The following is a 21167-nucleotide window of genomic DNA, read 5'->3' on the forward strand; positions in this document are numbered from 1 at the left end:
AGGGTCAGTCCCTGAATAGGGCACAGGAAATCCCCTCACTCCGCGCCCTCCCACTGGGAGAGCACATGCAGGAGCAGCTGACCAGACCCTGAAAAGCCAGGAGCAAGGGGGTTATTAAGGCAGACTTGGTGCAGGGACCTTGCCCTTAGTGTCCTGTGGTCAGAGCAGCTCTGGCTCCCTGTCTTTTCTCTGATTCCCTTCAGTCCCTCCAGGACCTCTGGGGAAAGTGCCCAAGGCTCTGCACCTGACACCCTGCAACTTGATGACAAATGCAGTTGAAAAACATGTTTGTCACTCCTCCTGTGGGGCCTAGGACTTCATGATGTTCCAACAGGGCATTGGGAATCTGTGTCCTGAGACAGTGGGCCCTGCAACCCTGTGGCCTCAGAGGCCAAGGGTGGATGTGTAAGATGCCTGATCTGAGGAACTGGGCAAGTCTGAATGAGCTGGTGTTGGAATGGACCAAGCACCCAGGAGGCCCTTGCACATGATGTGTTAGCAGGATGGTGAGGGCTGAGGTCAGTCAGTGAAGACTTCCTGTGCAACCCCCATAGGCCTTGACCACCACCTCTAACAGCACCATCAGGCCTCAGTGTCCTCCTGGATTAACGGGCTTCATGATTGATGGGGTGTAGGCTGGGCTGAGGACAGGACAGGAGGCTGACCTCAACCTCTTCACAGAACTGAACCTAGTGACCCCTGAGCCTGATGCTCTGAGCTCTGCCCTGTCAGAATCCCTGCCCCAGTCTCCTCACTTCCTGGTTTCATGTGATGCAGCCTCAAAGTCCTGCTCTCCACACAGCCCTGCTCTCCCCTGTCACGTCCTTTTGATGCCAGTATATATGAAAAAGTTTTGTGAGAGCATTTTCTAATGCATTCATTTTTATTTTAAATTGTTGTTGACAAGTATAAATGGTATACATTTTGTTTTACAGAAGATGATTTGAGATGATATATATGTGCTTAGGAATGACTATGTCAAGCTATTTAACAGAAGTATTTACTCCCATATTTTTTTATTTTTGACACAAACACTTACATGTTCTCTCAGCAGGTTTTAAGTGTAAAATATTTTCCACTAGCTGTCCTGAGCATGCTAGCAGATCTCCTGAACTTGTTCCTCCTGGATAATTGAGAATTTGCTTCCTTTCCCCGTATTTCCCCAAGCCCTTCCTGCTCAGCCTCTGACCACCACCATCTGACTCTGCTTCTGGGTTTGACATTTATATCCCTGGATGAGTGTGGTGAGGGGTATTTGTGTTTCTCAGCCTGGCTTATTTCACTGAACATAGTGTCCTCCTGGTTAATCATTCCTGTTCACAGGTAACTGGATCTCCTCCTTCTGTGGAGGTTTAGGTGCATCCTGCTTCCCAGTACATTTTGAATGTGTGTCTTCATCATGTGTTCATTGTTGATGCATGCTTGGGTGGATTCTACTTCCTGGGTGTTACACACTGTGCTGCAGTGGATGTGGGGGGACCAATGTCCCTTGGGTGTAAGGATCTCACACTCTACATGTATGTACCCTGTAGTGGGTATGCTGGATCATAGGGCAGTTCTATTGCTAGTTTTTTGGGGAAAACATGGTGTTCTTCACAATGAATGTATTGATTTATATTCTTCTCAGCAGTTTGGAAGAGTTATCTCTACATCTAAACTAACACTTCCTTTTGTGTTCTTGATAATAACCATAGTATGAGGAACAAAGTGATATCTTACAATTTAATATGCGTTTTTTGTTGATGATTGCTGTTGAATATTTGTAAATGTACCTATTGGCCCTTTCTATATCTTGTTTTGAGAAATGTCTATTCAGGCTACATGCCATTTTTTGCCTTTGGGTTGTTTGTTTTCCTAGCATTGAGTTGTCTGTGTTCCTTATTCACTTTGGGTATTAATGCCTTATTATATGTACTGTTTGCAAATCCAGTGATGTGTGCTGGGTCATATTCTGTGACATATGTTATGCACTTTCATTGGTGTTGGAACCTCTCAGACAGTCCTTAAATATACCTAGATGGTACATCTGACTCTGTACTGAGGCTCTGTGGTGTGTATATATGGGGTACAGCCTGTTGCACCCAGAGCCATGAAGAACCCAACAATAGACTCAAGCAGGAGAGAAAATGATGCCATCAGGAGACAGAGTAACAGGAGATGCAGGAGGGCACTGCAGGGGACCATGGCATACTATGTTACAATGAGCCAGTTTTTACATAAGGATAAGGAATATGTAGGTAGAAGGATGAGAAGTATCACATAGAATTCACATTAATCAGTAAGATAGTCACATCATCAAGTGTTATGCACCACACTAATTACATGTGCTATACTTTTATACATTGGACAGCACAGGATAGATTTGCTTACTGACACCTGAGGAACACTTTACCCCTTGATATTCTGATAATGTCCCTAGGTGCTAGAGATATTTACCTCTAGTATAATCTGGAGAGTCTCACATTAAAATGTGGTTTACTGTTGATGAAAGTCCACAGAACTGGTTCACCCTAATCACCTGTTACTCGTCTTTTAGGTTTTCTATACCTCTTGGTTCAGTTTGGGTAGGTTGTATGTGTCTAGAAATTTGTATGTTTCTTCCAGATTTTTTAATTTTTTGGAACATAGGTTTAAAAACAGTCCCTAATAATCCTGTGGATTTCATTTATTTCTGTGGTGGTCTCTTATTTCATGTTTTATTAATTTGGGTCTTCTCTCCTTTTGTTCTTTTGGGTAACGGTTTATCAATCTTGATTTTTTTTTCAAAGAACCACCTCTCTGTTAAATTGATACTACATCCTGTTTATTTATTCTCTGATCAGCTCTGATGGTAATTAACTTACTCATTTTTAATTGATTTGTTTTTAGTTTTCTAGGAAATTGAGATACATTTTTGGATGTTTATTAGGAATATTTTTTTAATGTAGGCACTCATAGGTACACACTTTGCTCTTAGAACCATATTTATAGTGTCCCACTGTAAAGAACCTGGAGGATAAATAAGGGAGGGAGGAGGAAAGGAGGGAGGTAGTACTGGAACTTAAATGGAGCATATTGTAATCTGTGCATATATGGTCACGTCAAAAGGAAATTCACTAATATGTGTAACTAGACTGTAGTAATAAAAATTTAAATTTCTTCCTTAAGTTCATCTGTAATCCCTATGACCTCCCAACGTTGAACTAAGAGGAAAAAGAAGACCTAAATAGATCAATAAAATCCAAAGATTTTGAAGCAGAATAAATAGTCTTCCAACAGCAACAACAACAATGAAGCCCAGGACCAGATGGATTTCCAACTGTGTTCTACCAGAACTTTAAAACACTCACACCAATGCTCCTCAAATTACTCCGTGGAATAGAAAGTGGAAATTCCAAATTTATTTTGTGGAGTCAATATCACCCTAGTACCAAATCCGAAAAGGACATATCCAAGGAAAGAAGTAGATCAACATCCCAGATGACTATAGATACAGGAACCTTCAAGAAAATATTAGAAAACCATATTCATGAACATATTAATAAGATAGTACATAGTAGTGAATTAGTTTCATTTAAGGGCTGCAAGGATTCTTCATTATTTGAAGATCAATACCTGTGTAAGTCATCAAACGAATCAAATTTGATACAAAAATCACATGTTCTCAATAGAGGCAGAAAAAGCCTTTGATAGAATTCATCAACCAGTCATGTGAAGAACACCAGTGAAAGCAGGGAGGGAAGGACTTTCCTCAACACCATAAAGGCTACATTAGACAGACTCAAAGTCGACACGCTAGTAAACAGAGAAAAGCTGAAAGCATTTCCTCAAAAATCAGACCAAGTCCTAGATGTCCATTCTACCACTCTTATTCCATATAGTTCTTGAAACTCTAGGCAGAACAATCAGTCAGAAGATGGAATTCAGTCAGGTTTGCAGATGATGTGATTCTGTATGTAGAAGGTCTAAAAACTTTAGCAGAAAAGACCTAGAACTGATTAACAGATTCATCACAATAGTAGGATACAAAATCAAAAAATCAATAGTTTTTCTAAGCACGAATACAAAAACCACTGAAAAAGTAATGAGGACTCAGAAACACAGGGATTAATATAATTGAAGAGGTGAAATAACTCTCCAATGAAAATGTCAAAAAGTGAGAAAAAGCATAGAGGCAGGCACTAGGAGGTGGAAGAACTCCCAAGATTATGTACAGGCAGAATTAACATTGTTACAGTGATCACATTACCAAAAGTGATATTTATGTTTAATGCAATCCCCCATCAAAATACCAAAGGCCTTTTTCACAGAACTAGAAAAATAGTCCTAAAATTCATATGGTACAACAAAGTACCCAAAATAGCCAAAGAAATTGTAAGGATATAAAACAATGCTGGAGACATCACAATGCATGATTTCAAATTAGACCACAGAGTTGTAGTGTCAAAGACTGTGTGGCACTGGCATTCAGACACAATGTGTACCAGCAGAAGAGGGTAGAAGGCACAGTGACAAACCCACACTGAGACAGTCATCTGATCATTGACAAGGGCAGCAAAAACATAGATAGGAGTAAACACAGTATTTTTTTAAAAAATTCCATCAGGAAAATTTGATATCTACATATAGAAGAAGGAAACCTGATCCCTGTCACCATGCACAAAAGTCAACTGAAAAGGATCAAAGAACCAGGAATCAGACCAGAAATTGCAACTCCTAGAATAAAATATAGAGTCAACACTCCAATATAGAGATGTAGGCATTGACTTCCTCAATAGGACTCATAAAGCTCAGGAAATCATACCAAGAATAAGAGTATATGGTATCAAATTTAAAAGTTTGTGCACAGCACAGGAAACAAGACTGTTAAGAGAGCTTACAGAATGGGTGACTGGGAGAAAATCTTTCCTGCCTCTCTCCTGAGAATGGATTAATATCCAGAATATATAAAGAACTCAAAACACTTAACATCTCCCAATAATGCAATCAATAAATGAGCAAATAAACTAGACATTTGTCAAAAGAAGGTGTTAATAATTTCAACAAATATCTGAGGAAATATTCAACAACCTTAACAACATCCGTAGCAATCAGGGAAATGCAAGGAAACTACACTGAGATTTTTATTAGCAGATCAAATTATGTAATAATAATAAATGCTGGCAAAGACATGGCAGATAAAGGACAGTTATGTGATGTTGCTGGGGGATTGCATATAAAGACAGTCACTATGGATTTAGGGTGATGGTTCCTCCAAAGACTAGGAATGGAACTCCATGTGACCCAGTTATAGCCCTCTTCAGTGTCTTTACAAAAGAATTAAAGTCAGCATACTCTAGTGATGCAAGCATACCCATGCAATTCACAATAGCCAGGTTATGGAGGAAATATAGAATTGTCTATCAACCTATGCATGGATGAGGAAAAGGTGGCATACTGACCCAATGGAGTTTTGTTCAGCTGTAAAGAAGAATGAATTATGTCATTTGGAAGAAAATGGATGGAAATAGAGAGTATCATGTTGAGTGAAACAAGCTAGACCGAGGAAAAGTTTTATCTCATATGTGAAAGAGAGAAAAACTTTAAGAAGTGACCTCAAGAAATCAGAGAGGAGATGGGTGGACACGGGTGGAGTTGAGCAAGATGTACCAGGAAGGGAGGAGAGGAGGGGTGCTGAGCTACTGGGGAATGGAATCTACCAAAATTGTGTCCTTGTATGCAGGAATATACCACAGTGAATCCAGTCACTATGTTAATCATAATGCTGCAATGACAAGGTCATAATATGGTGATCGACCATATATTTTCTCAAGCCCTATGCTGTATCCTCACTCTGGTGATTATTTCCTTTGCTATGTAGAAACTTCTCAATTTGAAGCAATCTCATTTTCAGATTTATGTTTTTGGTGGATTTTGGGGTGGATCACGTCCTAAATGTCAATGCCCAGACCCATGTCATGAGCTGTCCCCCCAGGTTTGACTTCAGTAACTTAAAATTTCAGTCTTTAATTCACGTGAGTTTTATTTTTGTTTAGGGTGTAAAACAAAGACCTTAATCTGTATTCTGGTTAATGCTTACTCAGTGTCATTTATTAAAAAGACTTGTGTGTTTTTAGTGTATTTGCTGAAACTCAGATATCCTGTTGTTGAAGTGATGTCAGAAGATGAGAGAGTGAATCCAGGTGTGCTTCCCTTAACAAATAAAGACCATGAAGAGCAGGTAGTGGCTGTTGTTACCCCATTGAGGGTGATAACTGGAGTGCAGGAGGGAGGTCACAGTGACACTGCAGAGCTTTGTGAGTTGAGAAAGAAAGCATGTGGCATGCCTGTCCCATCTCCACCGTTCAGATCAATCCTGAACCAAATTTGCATTTGCATGGTGGATGAACGCTCAGCTGGAGCAAATAAGCAATCCCTGCTCCGGGCTGAGAAACTAGAAGTGCTCTTGTCTAGAGGTCTTTGATCCTCAGAGGATCTGAGCCCAGTTTGTGGGAGCTACTGAGGAGTCCACATTGCTGTATTTCCAAGGAGAAAGAGTCCAGTTCATGTTGGGCCCTCTGCTAGCTAAGCTCTGTGCTACAGTGTCCTCTTTGGACTTCCCTGACCCATGATGTAGGAAGCATCCACAGGGCTTTCTCCCTCTGGCTTGGGCCTCAGCCTACTCAATTTCAACCTTGCAAAGTATCTGGTGAGCACTGCCATGCCTCCTGCATCATGCAGGTGACCTGTCCAGTCTCTTGCAGTCCCTGAACAGCATACCAGCAGTTCCCCTTGAGGAGCTTAGCATTGTGTGGACCCAGTGAGAAACTCCTTCACCCAGTCCATGCACTAATGGCCCAGAGAGCTTTTTACCATCTTTCAACTCTTCCTCAGCCTCACTGATATTCTAGCCAGCCCTGCTGACCCATCTATGGCCTCTATATCACCTGAGATGCATACTCCATGTGATTTGGTCTGAAAATTGTCAAGAAGCAGCTAGGAGGACATTTCTCTCCCTCTTGTGTCATATTCAAGTAGCTGACCAACTTGATCTCAGCTACTTGGCCTCTGGAACTCTATGAGGCCAAACCCACAGTGCACAGGCACTGAATGGAGCCTGTCTGTGCCATGGGCTCATCCCTGCCAATCCACAGGTCTCAGACACCTCAATCAAGATATCCTGCCTGCACTTTCTCACACTGTGTACTTTATGTGACCAGGCCTGCTAGAGTGGATTCTCCACAGAATGATCCACCCAAACTGACAGCAACCTGCACCTAGGGATACAAATTTCACACCATGGATTGCCACAACCTGTAGCAAACTACATCCCAGCCCATAGAATAATCACACAAACCACTTCAGTTGAGACTAGTGAGACAAACACAGGCATAGATAATGTTGGTCACTGTTGGGGAAGGTACACAGGGATAGCACTACTGTGCTCACATGGAACCACGTCCAACATAGTCCACCCAACTGAAAGCTTAGGTCACAAGTGCACGAGGGACTTTCACTACCTCAGTCATTATATAAAATTAGGAGAGGAGATGGGCATGGTGGTGCACTCTGTAGTCCCAGAGAGGCTGAACAAGAGGATTACAAATTTGAATCCAGACTCAGTGACTTAGTGAGACCCTAGGAATCTTAGGGAGAACCTGCATTAAAATAAAAAATAAATAAAAGGGCTGGGGATATGGGTCAATGTTTAGGCATCATGGGTTTAATTCCTTATAAAAAATTAGGAGAGGTAATTGATTCATTATACACACAAATATACTTTTAGGATCAAATTCAATTAAAAAATAATGTACTATGACAATAACTTACTAGGAACATATTCTTTGGAAAAGGGTATGAATGGATTGCCTGAGAAAATAAAGAAAATACTATTTTTAAGAAAAAACAATGAAATATCTACAATTAATCCACAATATTCGAACAATTCATCATTTGAAAGGAAATACAGAAAAGAGATACATCATAACAAGCGGCAAACTAAAATATTGGAACTGGAAAAATGCAATGAAATCAAATATACAGTGAGGTGCCCCAACAGAAGATTATAAGAAGCAGAACAGAGAATTCCTCAACTACAAGATAGGTCATTTGAAATTACCCAGTCAGAGTTAAAAAAAAAAATTAAAACAAAGAACAATTAGAGAGCCAATGAGACTTTTGGGACACCATTTGGTGAACAATGAACTTTTCAGAATGATAAGAGAGGAAAGTCACAGTATAAATATATTTTGGTAATAATGGTTGAAAGACTTCCAAATTTGAGGGAAAATGTAGACATCCAGGTCAAAGAAGCTCAATGGACCTTAATTATCTTTGACCAACGAGGGTCCTGTCTCAGGCATCTTACTGGCAAACTGTCAAATATTGAAAACAAAGGGAGAATTTTCAAAACACCAAAAGGAAAGAATCAAGACACATAAAAGGGAATCTCTAGTAGACTAACAGAAGATTTCTCAGCAGAAACCTGACAGGCCAGGAGAGAGTGGAATGATGCATTCAGGATCCTGAATGACAAAAACTTTCAACCAAGAATATTATACCCAGCAAACTGTGCTTTAGAAATGAAGGAAAAATGGCATCTCAACAAGACAAGAAATCATCACTGCAAAATAGTCTTGGAAGAACTGCTTCAGGTAATACTGAATCTAGAAGCAAAAGTAAGAAATTTTCATCATGAAAACACAAGAAAGTATAAAGGTCTTTACTAGAGAAGATACACAAAAATGAAAGAAAAATATCAAAACTTCTTAATTCACAAATCACAAAGATGAACCACAAGAGAGGAAGAGGGGACCAAAGCACACAGGACAACTGGAGAAAAATAACAAAATAACAGAAGCCATTTCATATCAATAATAATCTAGAGTATGAATGGATTACACTTTCCAATTAACTTCTGAACTTGTGATCATCTGAACAGGTGCACAAAAACCATTTGATAAAAGCCCTCAGTAGATTGGATACAGAAGAGTGTTCCTGAATTAAATCAAGGCTATGTTTGAAGAACAGAAAGAAGAGTGTTCAGCACCCTGAGGGATTGCATGGTTTATCTGCCCCTTTTCCCTCTGTCCCTAGCACTAGAATTCACTGTTGCTCAGATTCCTGTCACAGTAGTTGATTTCATCAGTTCTTAACATTCACACACAAGGGACCCTGGTGTCTGCTTTCTCTCTCAACATGGTGATTTTGGAAGACACCTGTTTTATGTACATAAATAACACTGATCCTTTACATTGCTAAGGTGCATTCCACTACCCCATATTCTATGGTGTTGCTTTATATTCTCCTGCTGGTGGACATTTGGGTTATTTCCAAATTTTTGCTATCATGAAGATTGTATGATCCTTGTAATAGAAACCTTTTGTGGTTATATTCTTTCATGATTCTTGGGTGAACATCAATGCAAGCAATGTATGTTGGATCATACAGTAAGTCAAGGATTGACTTCAAAATATAAAAGATATGTAAATTGATTTTCAAAGACACCTATTGCCTTCACATTATTAACACCAGTTGGTATTTTCAATTCTCTGTGTCATATCCCAATTTGTGTTGCTTTAACATAAAACCTGAAACTGGGTCATATGTAAAAGGAAAGGATCACTTAGTTCACAGATCTACAGGCTGAAAGCCCAAAGTGAGATTGCTCATCTGGGGGCCTCATGGTGTGTTATAACATGCTGAATAATGTATGGTCATGGCTGCATATGATGTGAAAAGAAAATGTGGCCACAGTCAAAGGACAAGAAATGAGGGTCATTGCTTGGTAATGACTCATTCTCACGGTCAGAAGTGCAGGCTTGTGAAAAGGGAATGTTCCACAAATGTTCACATGGTGAACACTTGGTCCCCAGCTGGTAGTGCTGCTTGGAGGTAGTAGAACATTAGGAAGTAGAACAAAACTGGAGGGAGGAGGTAACTGGAGGCTTTCCCTGGAAGGGTATATTTGTCTCTGGTCCCTCACCCATGCCCTCTTAACTCCCAGCCAACATAAGGACAGCAGCTTTACTCTACCATATTTCTGCCTGATGTTCTGTTTGACCACATGTCCAGAGACAATGGAGCCTGTTATTCATGGACAGAAAGCCCTCCAAAATAAATTGCTCCTCTTTCAATTAACTTTGCTCAGGAACATTGTCACAGTGATGAAAACTTGGTAACAGCAAGTAGGTACTACTGGGGATGTTGCCATGATTATCTGAGCATGTGGCTCGAAAGATGCTGAAAATGTTCATGTTTGAAAATTGTTGCTTTCCAAACTTTTCCCATAAACCTTTTGGTGTTGCAAAATAGAAAAGTGCTAGAATACTGTGGAAAAAACTTAAGAGATGTTTCTGGTGCAAGCTTGGATGAGCTGAATGCTGACCACAATGTCCACAGTAAAGACTATGCCTAGGAGATTTTAGATGAAAATGAGGACTGTCTTGAGGATTAGATGAGAGGCCATTTGTGTTAGATTCTGTCAAAGGACTTGTCTACATTTTGCCCATGCCCTGAGACTGTGAAGCTGAGCTTAGGGGTTTTATACTAAAGAATATGGCAGAAGAAATGTCACGGAAGAACAGCATTCAGGCAGTGGCTTAGGAGTTTCTGGTTGCTTTTAGCCAAATTTACATTAATAATTGGAAGCAAAGCATATCAGAAAGGTCTAAAGCACTAGCAGTTTGGCCAGAAAAGGATCCCATGTAAGGTGGATGTTAGGAAGGGTGTGGCTTGCAAAGAGATTAGTGCCATTGAAAAGAAGCTGAGGTCTTTGCACTGGAACAAGAGTGAAGATACCATGAGGGCATCTCAGTAATGATGATTGTACCCGCTTACTACAGGCTCGAGGATATCAATGAGTGACCTATATGAAAAACATTGCTGTGAGAAGAGAGAGTCCTGCTCCCACAGAATCCCCTAGCAATTTTTTTCCAGGAATCATTTCACCATGTTCATCCATGTAGTTACCAGAGGATGCTTCCCTGTGGTCCAAGGGGACCAGGACACTGCTTCTTTTTCCAACAGAACTTGACAATATCCACATGTTGCTTGTTTTGCAGACATGCAGAATGAGAGTATTATGGTCCATAAACCCTTTTATATAGACTGCAAGAAAGGCCAGGAGGCCAAGCAAAGTGTGGCAGGATAGGAATTCCTGCAGCCATATCCTGAGAGAGTGACACATAAAGATGTGAGTGAGCTAATACTGAAGTGGAGATCTCAGGAAGTTAAGAGATACCAGGAATGTGGAAATTCTGGTGACAACAGTCACAGACAACAAGAAGAACTAGCTCAAGGGAATGATCACATGAGTTTAAGTCAGAAAGCCTATAGGGTCAGAGCTACCCAAGACCTTTCAGTTCAACATCCCACCAACACATGTTCTGGATGCCAGAATTGCAGGGAAAGGATTGAATGTTTGCCCTGCTGTGTTGTGGTCTTTCTCTGGGCTAAATCTACTTTGATATTGTGTGGTTTCCTTTAGGAATGGAATGTTTATCACATGCCATCATATGTTGGAGATATGCAACTTCTAAAAATGTTGTAGGGGTTCACAGCTAAAGTTTTCTTTGAGTCACAGAGCAGTCTTTAGATGTGGACATTTGAACAATGCTGGAACTTTAAGACTATGGGGAGACTCTGCATGATGGATTGAATGCAAATTTTCAGGATGTGACGTGCATGAGTCTTTTGGGTCCAGGGGCAGTGAACTGTGTTTGAGATATTGAATGTCCCTGAGGCCTCCTGTGTTGAAGGCTGGTCCTCAGCAGGTGGTGCTATGGGGAGGTCGGGGAACTCTGGGACACTGGAGCAGTTGGAGAATGTAAGTGACTGGGGGCACAACCTGTGAGGGTATGTCCTGCCACTAGACCCATTTTGCTTCCTGCCTGCTGTGAGGTGAGCAGCTGACCTTGTCACATCTTTCTGCCTCATCACAGGAAAAAATGGCACTAGCTGACCCTGGGTTGACACTTATTGGACCTGAGCAAAAATATGTTATCCCTTCTTTAAATCTCTTTTCTCAGGCATTTTGTCTCACTGAGGAAAAGTTGATTATTTCATGGCCTTAATTCATTCATGAGTGCTCTGACCCCCCGTCCCAAGTGTTCATCATGACTCCCCTTCAAACACTGCCCCATTAAAGACGAGGCTTCCAATATATGAGCACAATCCAAGTAGAGCTCACTGTTACCTCTTCTAGGACATCAAAAGACATGTCTCAATTTTGATTTAAATATTTTCAACAACTCCTATGTGTTTTGACCATTTTGTGTCATCTCTCATAACATGGTCAAGTCTAAAATCCACCTAGGAATCCAATGTTTATTGGTTCACATGAGTTGTTCTCAGTTTCCTGTATTGAGAGTATTTTCTCCTGAATTGTGAACCACTTGCTATTTTCTATCACTTCTTGGATGTCTTTTGCCTTCTTTCCAATATGCGAATATTCAGGAGTGGGAATTGTCTTTTTTCCTTCTTTCTGGTAGTGGAAACACAAAGGCAACACAAATAGAGCACAGTGTGATGTCATTCAGGTCCATTCCGCATGTGGTGTGAACATTGTGGTAAGTCCTCCTAGGATTACATGGGTGCTATGGATAATTACAGCTGTCTCCCAAAGTCTATCATTCTCTTCTTACTCATTTGATAACCAGGTTTGTGAGTGTGAATTAATTTTTCTCACTGAAGCATCCCTGGAGTTTAGATGTGATTAATCACGGTGCTTGGTCCAGGCATGGGGACTCTTCTCCTTATCTGATATTGTTCTTCCTGGTGCAGTGAAGAGGTCCTAAACGAGCATGTGATTGAATCTGTGCAAGGAAGACAATGAATTTTCTGTTTTGGACAGGACACACTGCAATTTATAGACATGGATATATTCTCATTTTGCTGACTCAGTTTATGTTTGGGTTCCCACTACTTGTAATTCATATAAACTGGATGTTCTCATCTTAAATGTATGATGTTGTTTATGGGGGTATCACTGGATCTGTCTTTGTACCAAACCTAGAGTGAAAGCTGTCATGTCTATCCAACTGTCCACTACCTATCTAACCTGTTCAGTCTCATGGCCATTTTGTTTTCCTGCCATTTTACCCACCCCACCTCCCCATTTGTCATTCTGTCCACCTCCTCTCTTCTCTGAATCCTCAAGGAAATGGTTGATGAACTGGTCCCATACTTTGTCCACAGGAGATTCTTTTGCAGAGAGAGAAGAAATACTCTTTTGAATAGGTATTCTTAAAAATCCTAAAGGGACAGTACAACCAATGGAAATATTGATTGATTTATTCACAACCAGTGCAAACATGTGCATAAAAAATAGATCATCTCATGAAGAAACTGCACTCCGTGAGCAATCAAGTCTTTACTCAAGAGCAAAGAGTCACAATTATCACTGAAATTCATAAAATTGAGAGGTGTAGGAGAAAAATTGTGTCAAGGAACCCAGGAAACCATTCAATCAAATCTTAATAAATTGTGATCAATTTTTAATGGAAGAACAAGTTTTCATTGGATAAAGGATATGCCACAAAGTGTAACATGTATATGATATTTTATGATAAAATTTTGACAACTTTCCTAGTGAATATTAAAGTAGTTGAATCCCATGATCAACTATACTATTAGGCATCATACTGTATGTATAAACACAAAAAGGATGAAGGGGAATAACGAATGGGAGAGATGAGATAAAAGTGCCAAGAAGCTCATGTGCCTAAAACCCTCAACATACCATCAGCCCAAATATAAGACGCAAGAAGGTGGTATGAGTGTGTTACAAGAAGAATGCCTTCCTTTTACAACATAATGAAACTGAAAATCTAGCAGAGAAAAAATGTTCTCTATTAATTCATAGAATATATAGAATATCCACATATAAGACAAGGTATTGCAAAGGTGTTCTCTATGAATTTATATAATATAGTTACCTATATAAATACCTATATTTATAAATACTGTAGCAAATCATGGAGGTGCATATATTTTATGAGTAAATGCTGAAGAGAAATGGTCAATGGAAAGATATATTTATCTGCCCACAGGTAGAAATATGAACTGTTGTGTACCTACAACTTGGATTCAAATATGAAATTATGAATTCAATAAATTGCTAGTTCAATATGAATCATGTTTCTTACATCCTGTGACAAAATGACTCTAAGATTCTAAGGGATACATGGAAGGAAAACTCTGCAAAATGATCTGAAGGATACAGGAAAAAAACAAAAATAAGAAGAAATATATTAGCCATTTTCAAAATGTACTCAAATTAGTAAGTGAAATATATTACTTATTTGATAGAATAAGAAATCACTGAAACACATAGAGGAATTTTAAAATAGAGAAAACATCCTGGAGGAATTTAGAACAAATTATGTATGACTAAAGTCAGTGAAGGAGTCTAACGAAGTCAACATGCAGGTGGGAAGTCCACAGATGAGCAGGAGCTGCAGGATGCATTGCAGATTTTGTGAATAAAAATCACTTCAAGTGCAAGTCAATGGGAAAAAGAGATAGATGCAGGTAGGGCAACAGTCATTACTGCAGAAAGGGGTGTGTTGCTCATTCATTGAAGAAATCTCATGTAGAAATCCAATAAAACCTGTTGGGAGAGTACAGATTTACCCTCCGATCCTTGATTTTCATAAACAAACTCAAGAAGGCTTATTACTCCCACAAAGAGTTTTATCTCTGAACCCACATAGGGAGCAACTATGTGGCCTCAGTAAAATAACATAGCATTTGGGGGCAAAGATGCAGCCCAGGAGCCCAGCGCTGGAGGCCAGGATGAAGAAGACCTCCACGGCCACCATGACCTTGCCCTTGGTGCTGTGGTGCACAGGGAGGAAGGTGAGCCACACACTGCAGAACACCAGCATGCTGAAGGTCAGGAACTTGGCTTCATTGAAGGTGTCAGGCAGGTTCCTGGCCAGGAAGGCCACCATGAAGGTCCCCAGGGCCAGGGAGCCCAGGTATCCCAGGCCACAGTAGAAGGCAGTGACCGAGCCCTTGTTGCAGGTGATGATGATGTGGCCATGTTCAGAGTGTGTGTCTGAGTCCACAAAGGGAGGAGAGGTGCCCAGCCAGACTCCACAGAGAGTCAGCTGGATCAGGGAGCAGCTGGGAATGATGTAGTTAGGTGCCCCTGACACCAGCAACTGCCTCATCCTTCTCCCTGGGGCAGTGATATTGAAGGCCAGGATCACAGTGAGAGTTTTGGCCAAGACAGTGGAAACAGCCACAGTGAACACCAGCCCAAATGCTATTGGCTGCAGGGTGCAGGTGGCTGTGTTGGGAGGGCCAATGAAGAGCAGGGAGCAGAGGAAACAGAAGGTGAGGGAGATGAGCAGGATGTAGCTGAGAGCCTGGTTGTTGGCCTTGACTATGGGAGTGTGTTGGTGACTCAGGAAGACCCCAAGAACAGCAGCTGTGAGTGCAGAAAGTCAGAGAGCCGTGCAGGCCAGTGCCATGCCCAGGGGATCTTGATAAGCCAGGAAGGTCACCACCTTTTGGAGGCAGCGAGTCCTCTTACTGTTAGGGTACTCGTGTGTGGGGCATGGGACACACTGCATTGTATCTGTGGAAAAGGCAAAGTTTCAGTATTTCTTTTACACAAACTCCTCATATTTAACTTATTAAAGGAAATGGTTATTTTTGCAATATCACTGTGAGTACACACTGCTCGATGGAGAAGTTCCTCCATTACTGACTCCTGGATAATGCATTCAACTCAGACCAAACCCACCTCCATGGGACCTTCTGATGTTGTGGTCTGGGATGCCTCGATCAGTGACTGGGTGTATTCCTCAAGACCTGGGTTCTTCCACCCTTTCTATCCCCGCCCAGAGTCATCCTCCTGTTGAACCCGGTTTTGCCATGCTTCTCTTTACTATTCACCCAAGAATGAGCTCCTAGTCACACCCAGATGGACAGGTGAATGAGGAAACTTTTCTGGTGCGTCCTACCTCCATGACTATCATAATTTTTGTGGTAATTTTATAAATTTTCTCTTTCAACATCATCTTTTTCTGTGAATATTTTTGTTCAATTTTCTCACTTCTCCTTCCTCCCCTGGAATTCTTTCAGGATTAGGAGTGTGTGTGCTGAGTCCCATGATGCTCAGTGTGGATGAGATTCCCTTTTACTTGGTTTCCTAGAAGCCACTTTTCAAATATGATTTGCTAACTCAAAGCCTTATGAGTGTGACAGCTGTGATTGAAGTGATCAGTTACTTGTAGTTCAGACGAGAATCAAGGAAAGGATTCAGGCAAACCCGTGACTTGGTAGTGAAGCAGCATGTGCTTTGTGTAGCAGTAGGCCTTGCCCACTTAGGGTTTAACTCAATCTTGTGGGACTCACACAGGGAAAATTCAAATCATCCAGGGGTATGATGAGCAGTGTAAGAGGAAATGTGATTGGAGAAAGGAATAGCTGAACCTGGAATGTTTCTAAATTTACTTTGGAAAATCACAAAACTTAAAAAGTTGATCATTATTTGACCTTTTGATACTCATTTACTTACGCATCATACGCTATTCCCTTTCATCAGATACCAACTGTGATTGGTAGTAGTTGCACACTTGAAGCAGACTCCTCCCTTGGTTATTTTCCTGTTTTTCTCTGAGACCAATGAAATAAAGTAAGTTAACTGTATGTATATATAAGAATCTAAAAAGTCTTTAAAAAGAATTTAAAACATCATGTGTAAAAAGAATACTGAAAAGAGATTGATGGAAATATTGGAATTTTGAATGAAAATATATTGCTGCTGTGTTATTGTTTTTGTATTAATTGATGTGGTAATGCAGTTCCTGAAGAACAGGGCATTTCGTTAAGCCTTTCCATTCATTTAAAGCAGACGGTGTGACTGGGTACCCTCCTTGAGGGGTGGTGTGTGTGCCAGCCTGACCTGGGAGCCCTGTGCTCCCTCTGCCACGGCTCACACCTGCTCTCCCAGCAGGGATGCAGCCTCTGCCATGGGTTCTTTAATGTCCCCATCTGTGCATCAATTTTGTTTCATGTGTGGAACCAGCCACCAGTTTCCCTGTTCCTGCATTAAACATCTTCTTTAGGTTTTATAACCAATACTCATGCAACAATTCAGAATTCCAGACTGATAAGTAATAAGTGGTTGTTTTTCACATTCCTTGAGACTTTTGTTCCTCATCACAGTGAACAGGGTTCCTAGCATCTACCTCAGAAACAGGTGTGGCACACACAAGTGTGTACAAGTTGCATTATGGGTACGGAGACTTCATGCCTTTTGTCTCTTAATTTACACACTCATTTGGCATCTCAAATAGAAAAATTCAAAGTGAGATAGGGTTAGATTATTTTTATCGTAAGACATGTATTGACTCTGCCAAGTGGTCGAAATCAATGATTCCTATTGTTGAGATTATTTCAATTGAACAGGTTTGTGGGGGTTCAAGTCATTATAATAAGTATCATTGATATATTGAAAAATGGAAATACTTTAAAATGAGTAAGTCTGCATTTTCTGTTTTCCAAGAACATATTTAATTTTGACATAAATTCCTGAAACTGGTGATGCATATAAAATTTATCTTTACATATACCATACTGTGTCTTTTTAGGATAATGTGACTTTATATTTTCATTTCTTCCCTTCTTGTACTAGGTCAGAAAATGTGACATTATAGCGATATTCATATCAAGTATGTGTACTTAGCACAAAATTGTTCAGAGTTCATGACATGGCACAAAATAGAATAGAATATTTTTATGAACCTGTATATACTCATCATTTGGTGGCAACAGTGTTGGGTTCAAGACCTCAGTGCACCCCCAGGGAGCTCTGGGTGTTCGACCTCTTCCATGCATGGGCAGACTCTGTCTGGTGTCCTGAGAAATCTCAGGTGGACACCATCTCACCAGCACTGACTGTCAAGGTCAGGGGCCTCTGGAGTCAGCTCTGCAGGGGCACCTAGCAGGAAGAGCAGTGCTGACAAAGCTGTCACCTAATGGGGTAGCAGCAGTGATGCTAAAATGGGAAGAGTAACAGTGAGTGAGGGGAGGATGGAGAGTAGGGTGCTCCATGGTCCAGGGTGAGGCCCACAGCCTTGGTTTCCTCTCCTCTGGGACAGGTTATGAGGCTGAGTGACCATAGGCTCTTTCTACATCTACCTGTGTGGTTGGAAATGTGTCCTTCGGGGCAAAACACACAAGCAAAGCAGCAGACAGGCCTCCCTTCCTGGGGGCTTTCCAGAATCCTGAACCACAGCTCTGGCTGCACACAGATGGAGAAGTCTAGGGGGAAAGAGAAGCAATAGTGTTGATTCTGCACATTGTCAGCAGTTTGAAGGTTGTCCATGTCCCTCCTAAGAGATCTCAGTGTGGGTAGGAAGTCCTCAGCACATCCTCCTCCAGCTCCCACCATGTTGAAGGGGCCTCCCCTTGTTGACCTGGATTACATTTGCTATCTTGACTTTATTTTGCCAAATGTTCCCAAGGTTCCTGGTCACTTTTATTCCTGCATCACCAGCCACACCACAGACTTTTTCTCTTTTTTTTGTTTAACCTCTTCCTGCACAGCTCTGCAATGCAAGTCTCTATGTGGTGATGATTCCAAGAGTTTCTATGCCTGATAATATTTGTACCACACCTTCATTCTTGAAAATCAAAATGGTACTGAGATTTCTTCTCACTTCAGTTAGACTGGCAAGCATCAAGAACACATCTAATATTAATTACTGGAAATCATATGGAAGAAAAGGTGTATGTGTGTATTGTTGGGGAAATTAACAAGTAGTGCTACTACTGTGGACGTTAGTGTACAGATTCCTCAAGACCCAGTAATAGGACCCACCTACTCCACCCCTCAGTATTTATGAAAAAGTCTACTGAAATGAATGGTTGTAGGAGCACAATTTACAATAGCTCAATATGGAATCACCCTGGTGCCCATTAACAGACACAAGGTTAACAAATGTGGAAGATATACATGATGGAGTTTTACTCAGTCATAATTTTGAATGAAATTATGTCATTTGCTGGTAAATGGATGGAAGTGGGAAACATCATGCTAAAGAAAATATGCCACTGTCAAGAAGTAAAGGGTTGAAAGTTTCCTTTCATATGTGTTAAGGTGAGAGAGAGAGGGAGAATAAGAAGAGCATCTCACAAAAGCAGAGGATGAGCTAAAGAGAAGAGAAAGGGGATGGACAGGGAGGGGCAGTTGTCATGAATGTATTGGGAAATCTCTGGTGGACACCATCTCAACAGCACTGATCTTCAGGAAGATGTACTGGGAATGAATTCTGTCCAAGTCTACTCTGTCCTTGTATGAATATACCACAATGAACCCAGTGTTCATGTGGAATTAGAATGCATTCATTGAAATAATAAGAAGCAATTATGACAACAGATGGAAACTGTAGAGTGGAGGAAGGGACGAGGAGTGGCAGATGTAGGGGAACGGGAAGCACTGGGGAATGGAACTGATGAAATTATGTTATGGGCATGGATGAAGATGGCATCATGAAGTCCAGTATTATGTGTAGTTTCCCTTGTGCTGGGCTAGTTCATAGTTGGGGTAAGGTCACAGAGTCAAGACCCAGATTCCAGGAGTTTGGTGGAAGCAGGCTTGTGGTGAACAGCCTACAAGCTCATTTATTGCAGGAACAGCTATACACTTTATAGGTTTCTTGCCCAATCACAATGCGCCACATGGGATCAGAGCACCAGGTTCCTATATGGACTCCCTTGGTAACACTGAGTCAATTTGGGGCAGTTGTGTACTTGCCTAGGTAGCTGAAGCAGAATACTCTTCCCTGCAGGTTTACACACTTGAATCGTTGCCTGCTGCTAGCCAAGAACTAGGATTTCTCCCAACAATTACGTATGATAAAAAGGAACAAATAAAGCAAAGTAGGCACGCTGTTAAAGTAACTGCTGAAAAGAGCAAGGTCAGGAGAGAAGTAGTGAGAGGGCGTTACACACCATGGCTTGGGTTTATTCTGTTGTGAGTATCACAGCCCAGGCATGAAGTGGTTTTTTGTTTTTTTGATTTTTTTGGTATTGGGGATTGAAGCCATGGTCTCATGCATTCTAGGCAAATGCAATAGAATGGTGTTATATTCCTAGTTCATTTTTGATTTTTTATTTTGTTATGGGGTCTTGCAGTGTTGCTCACACTGTTCTCGAACTTGTTGTGATCCTTCTGCCTCTACTTCCCAAGTAATTGGGATCAGAGGCCTGCACCACCACACCCACCACGGCTAACAATTAATAATGCAATGGGGTGGGAACCATCATTGTTACATAAATCTTCTGGAGTACTGTAGGAATATCCCAATGTCAAAACATAAAATCTTGCCTTTTCATAGAGATGTTGAGTGGAAGAAAGGCTGAATTTTGAATGGTCTCCACAAAGATGTGAGTCCATAATTTACTCATATTCATAGAAATAAAAGCATAATAAACCTGGGCCATATTTAATAAAAGGTTTCTGGATGTGTGGAAGGACGTATTTGGTATTTAATCTTCTCCATTGTTATCTCTTTATCTCCATGCATTAACTTTGTTCATTTCATTCTTTCAATTGCTGCTGAAACTAACATACACAAAATACAAATAATGGTTTTGTGAACTTGTTCTTTGTGTCAATTTCAGCTTAAAATTTGCAAAAGCAAGACCACATATTAGAAGCTGAGGAGGGTAAGGTGACTTTAGTGCTGAGTTATAGGGTCACAACTAGTCTCATTTCAGGACTCCATTCTGATGCCGTCCCTGTTCCCAATACTGAAATGGATCATACCTGTGTGAGTTCAATGGGCCATTCTATCATCTCTTCATTGATGACCAAGCCTTGACCAAGTGAACTCTTGGAGACAAACTCTCCCCTACTTTAACCAGCAGCCCAAGCCCAGCAGGGAAATTCACAGCATTGTGGATGTCATTGTGGGGCATCTGATTGCTCTTTGCATCAAGGGAGATGTGGTCCCCAGCACTGTTTGTAAACTGGATTTTCTTAAGGAACAGATGCAGCTGTGGGAGAGGCAGAATTCCAACATGAGGAGCACATTTCAATGAAAGATGGAAAGCCACATGTACCAAGCAGTCCTTTTCTTACACTCCCTCCATTCTGGAGTCATTGCTGTTAGTGACTCAGCCCTGTTTGGGTGTCACCACCTCATGGATTCAAGTGGGAAAAACAATGGTGGAGAGGAAGAATTCAG

At 41.0% G+C, this 21167-nt stretch overlaps 1 protein-coding gene across 1 annotated transcript; it reads right to left on the bottom strand.

Annotated features, from left to right (window-relative positions):
- Window positions 1–35: 35 nt before the first annotated feature.
- LOC306646485 (vomeronasal type-2 receptor 116-like) lies at window positions 36–16493 on the bottom strand (the record flags this gene model as incomplete). Its single annotated transcript, XM_079115085.1, is given in 4 exon segments — window positions 36–88; window positions 14669–15410; window positions 15414–15544; window positions 16490–16493. Coding segments are annotated over 4 exon segments (930 nt in total).
- Window positions 16494–21167: the final 4674 nt, after the last annotated feature.

Source organism: Sciurus vulgaris (assembly GCF_902686455.1).
Source record: "Sciurus vulgaris genome assembly, chromosome: 16".
In the NCBI taxonomy this organism is placed as follows: Eukaryota; Metazoa; Chordata; class Mammalia; order Rodentia; family Sciuridae; genus Sciurus; species Sciurus vulgaris.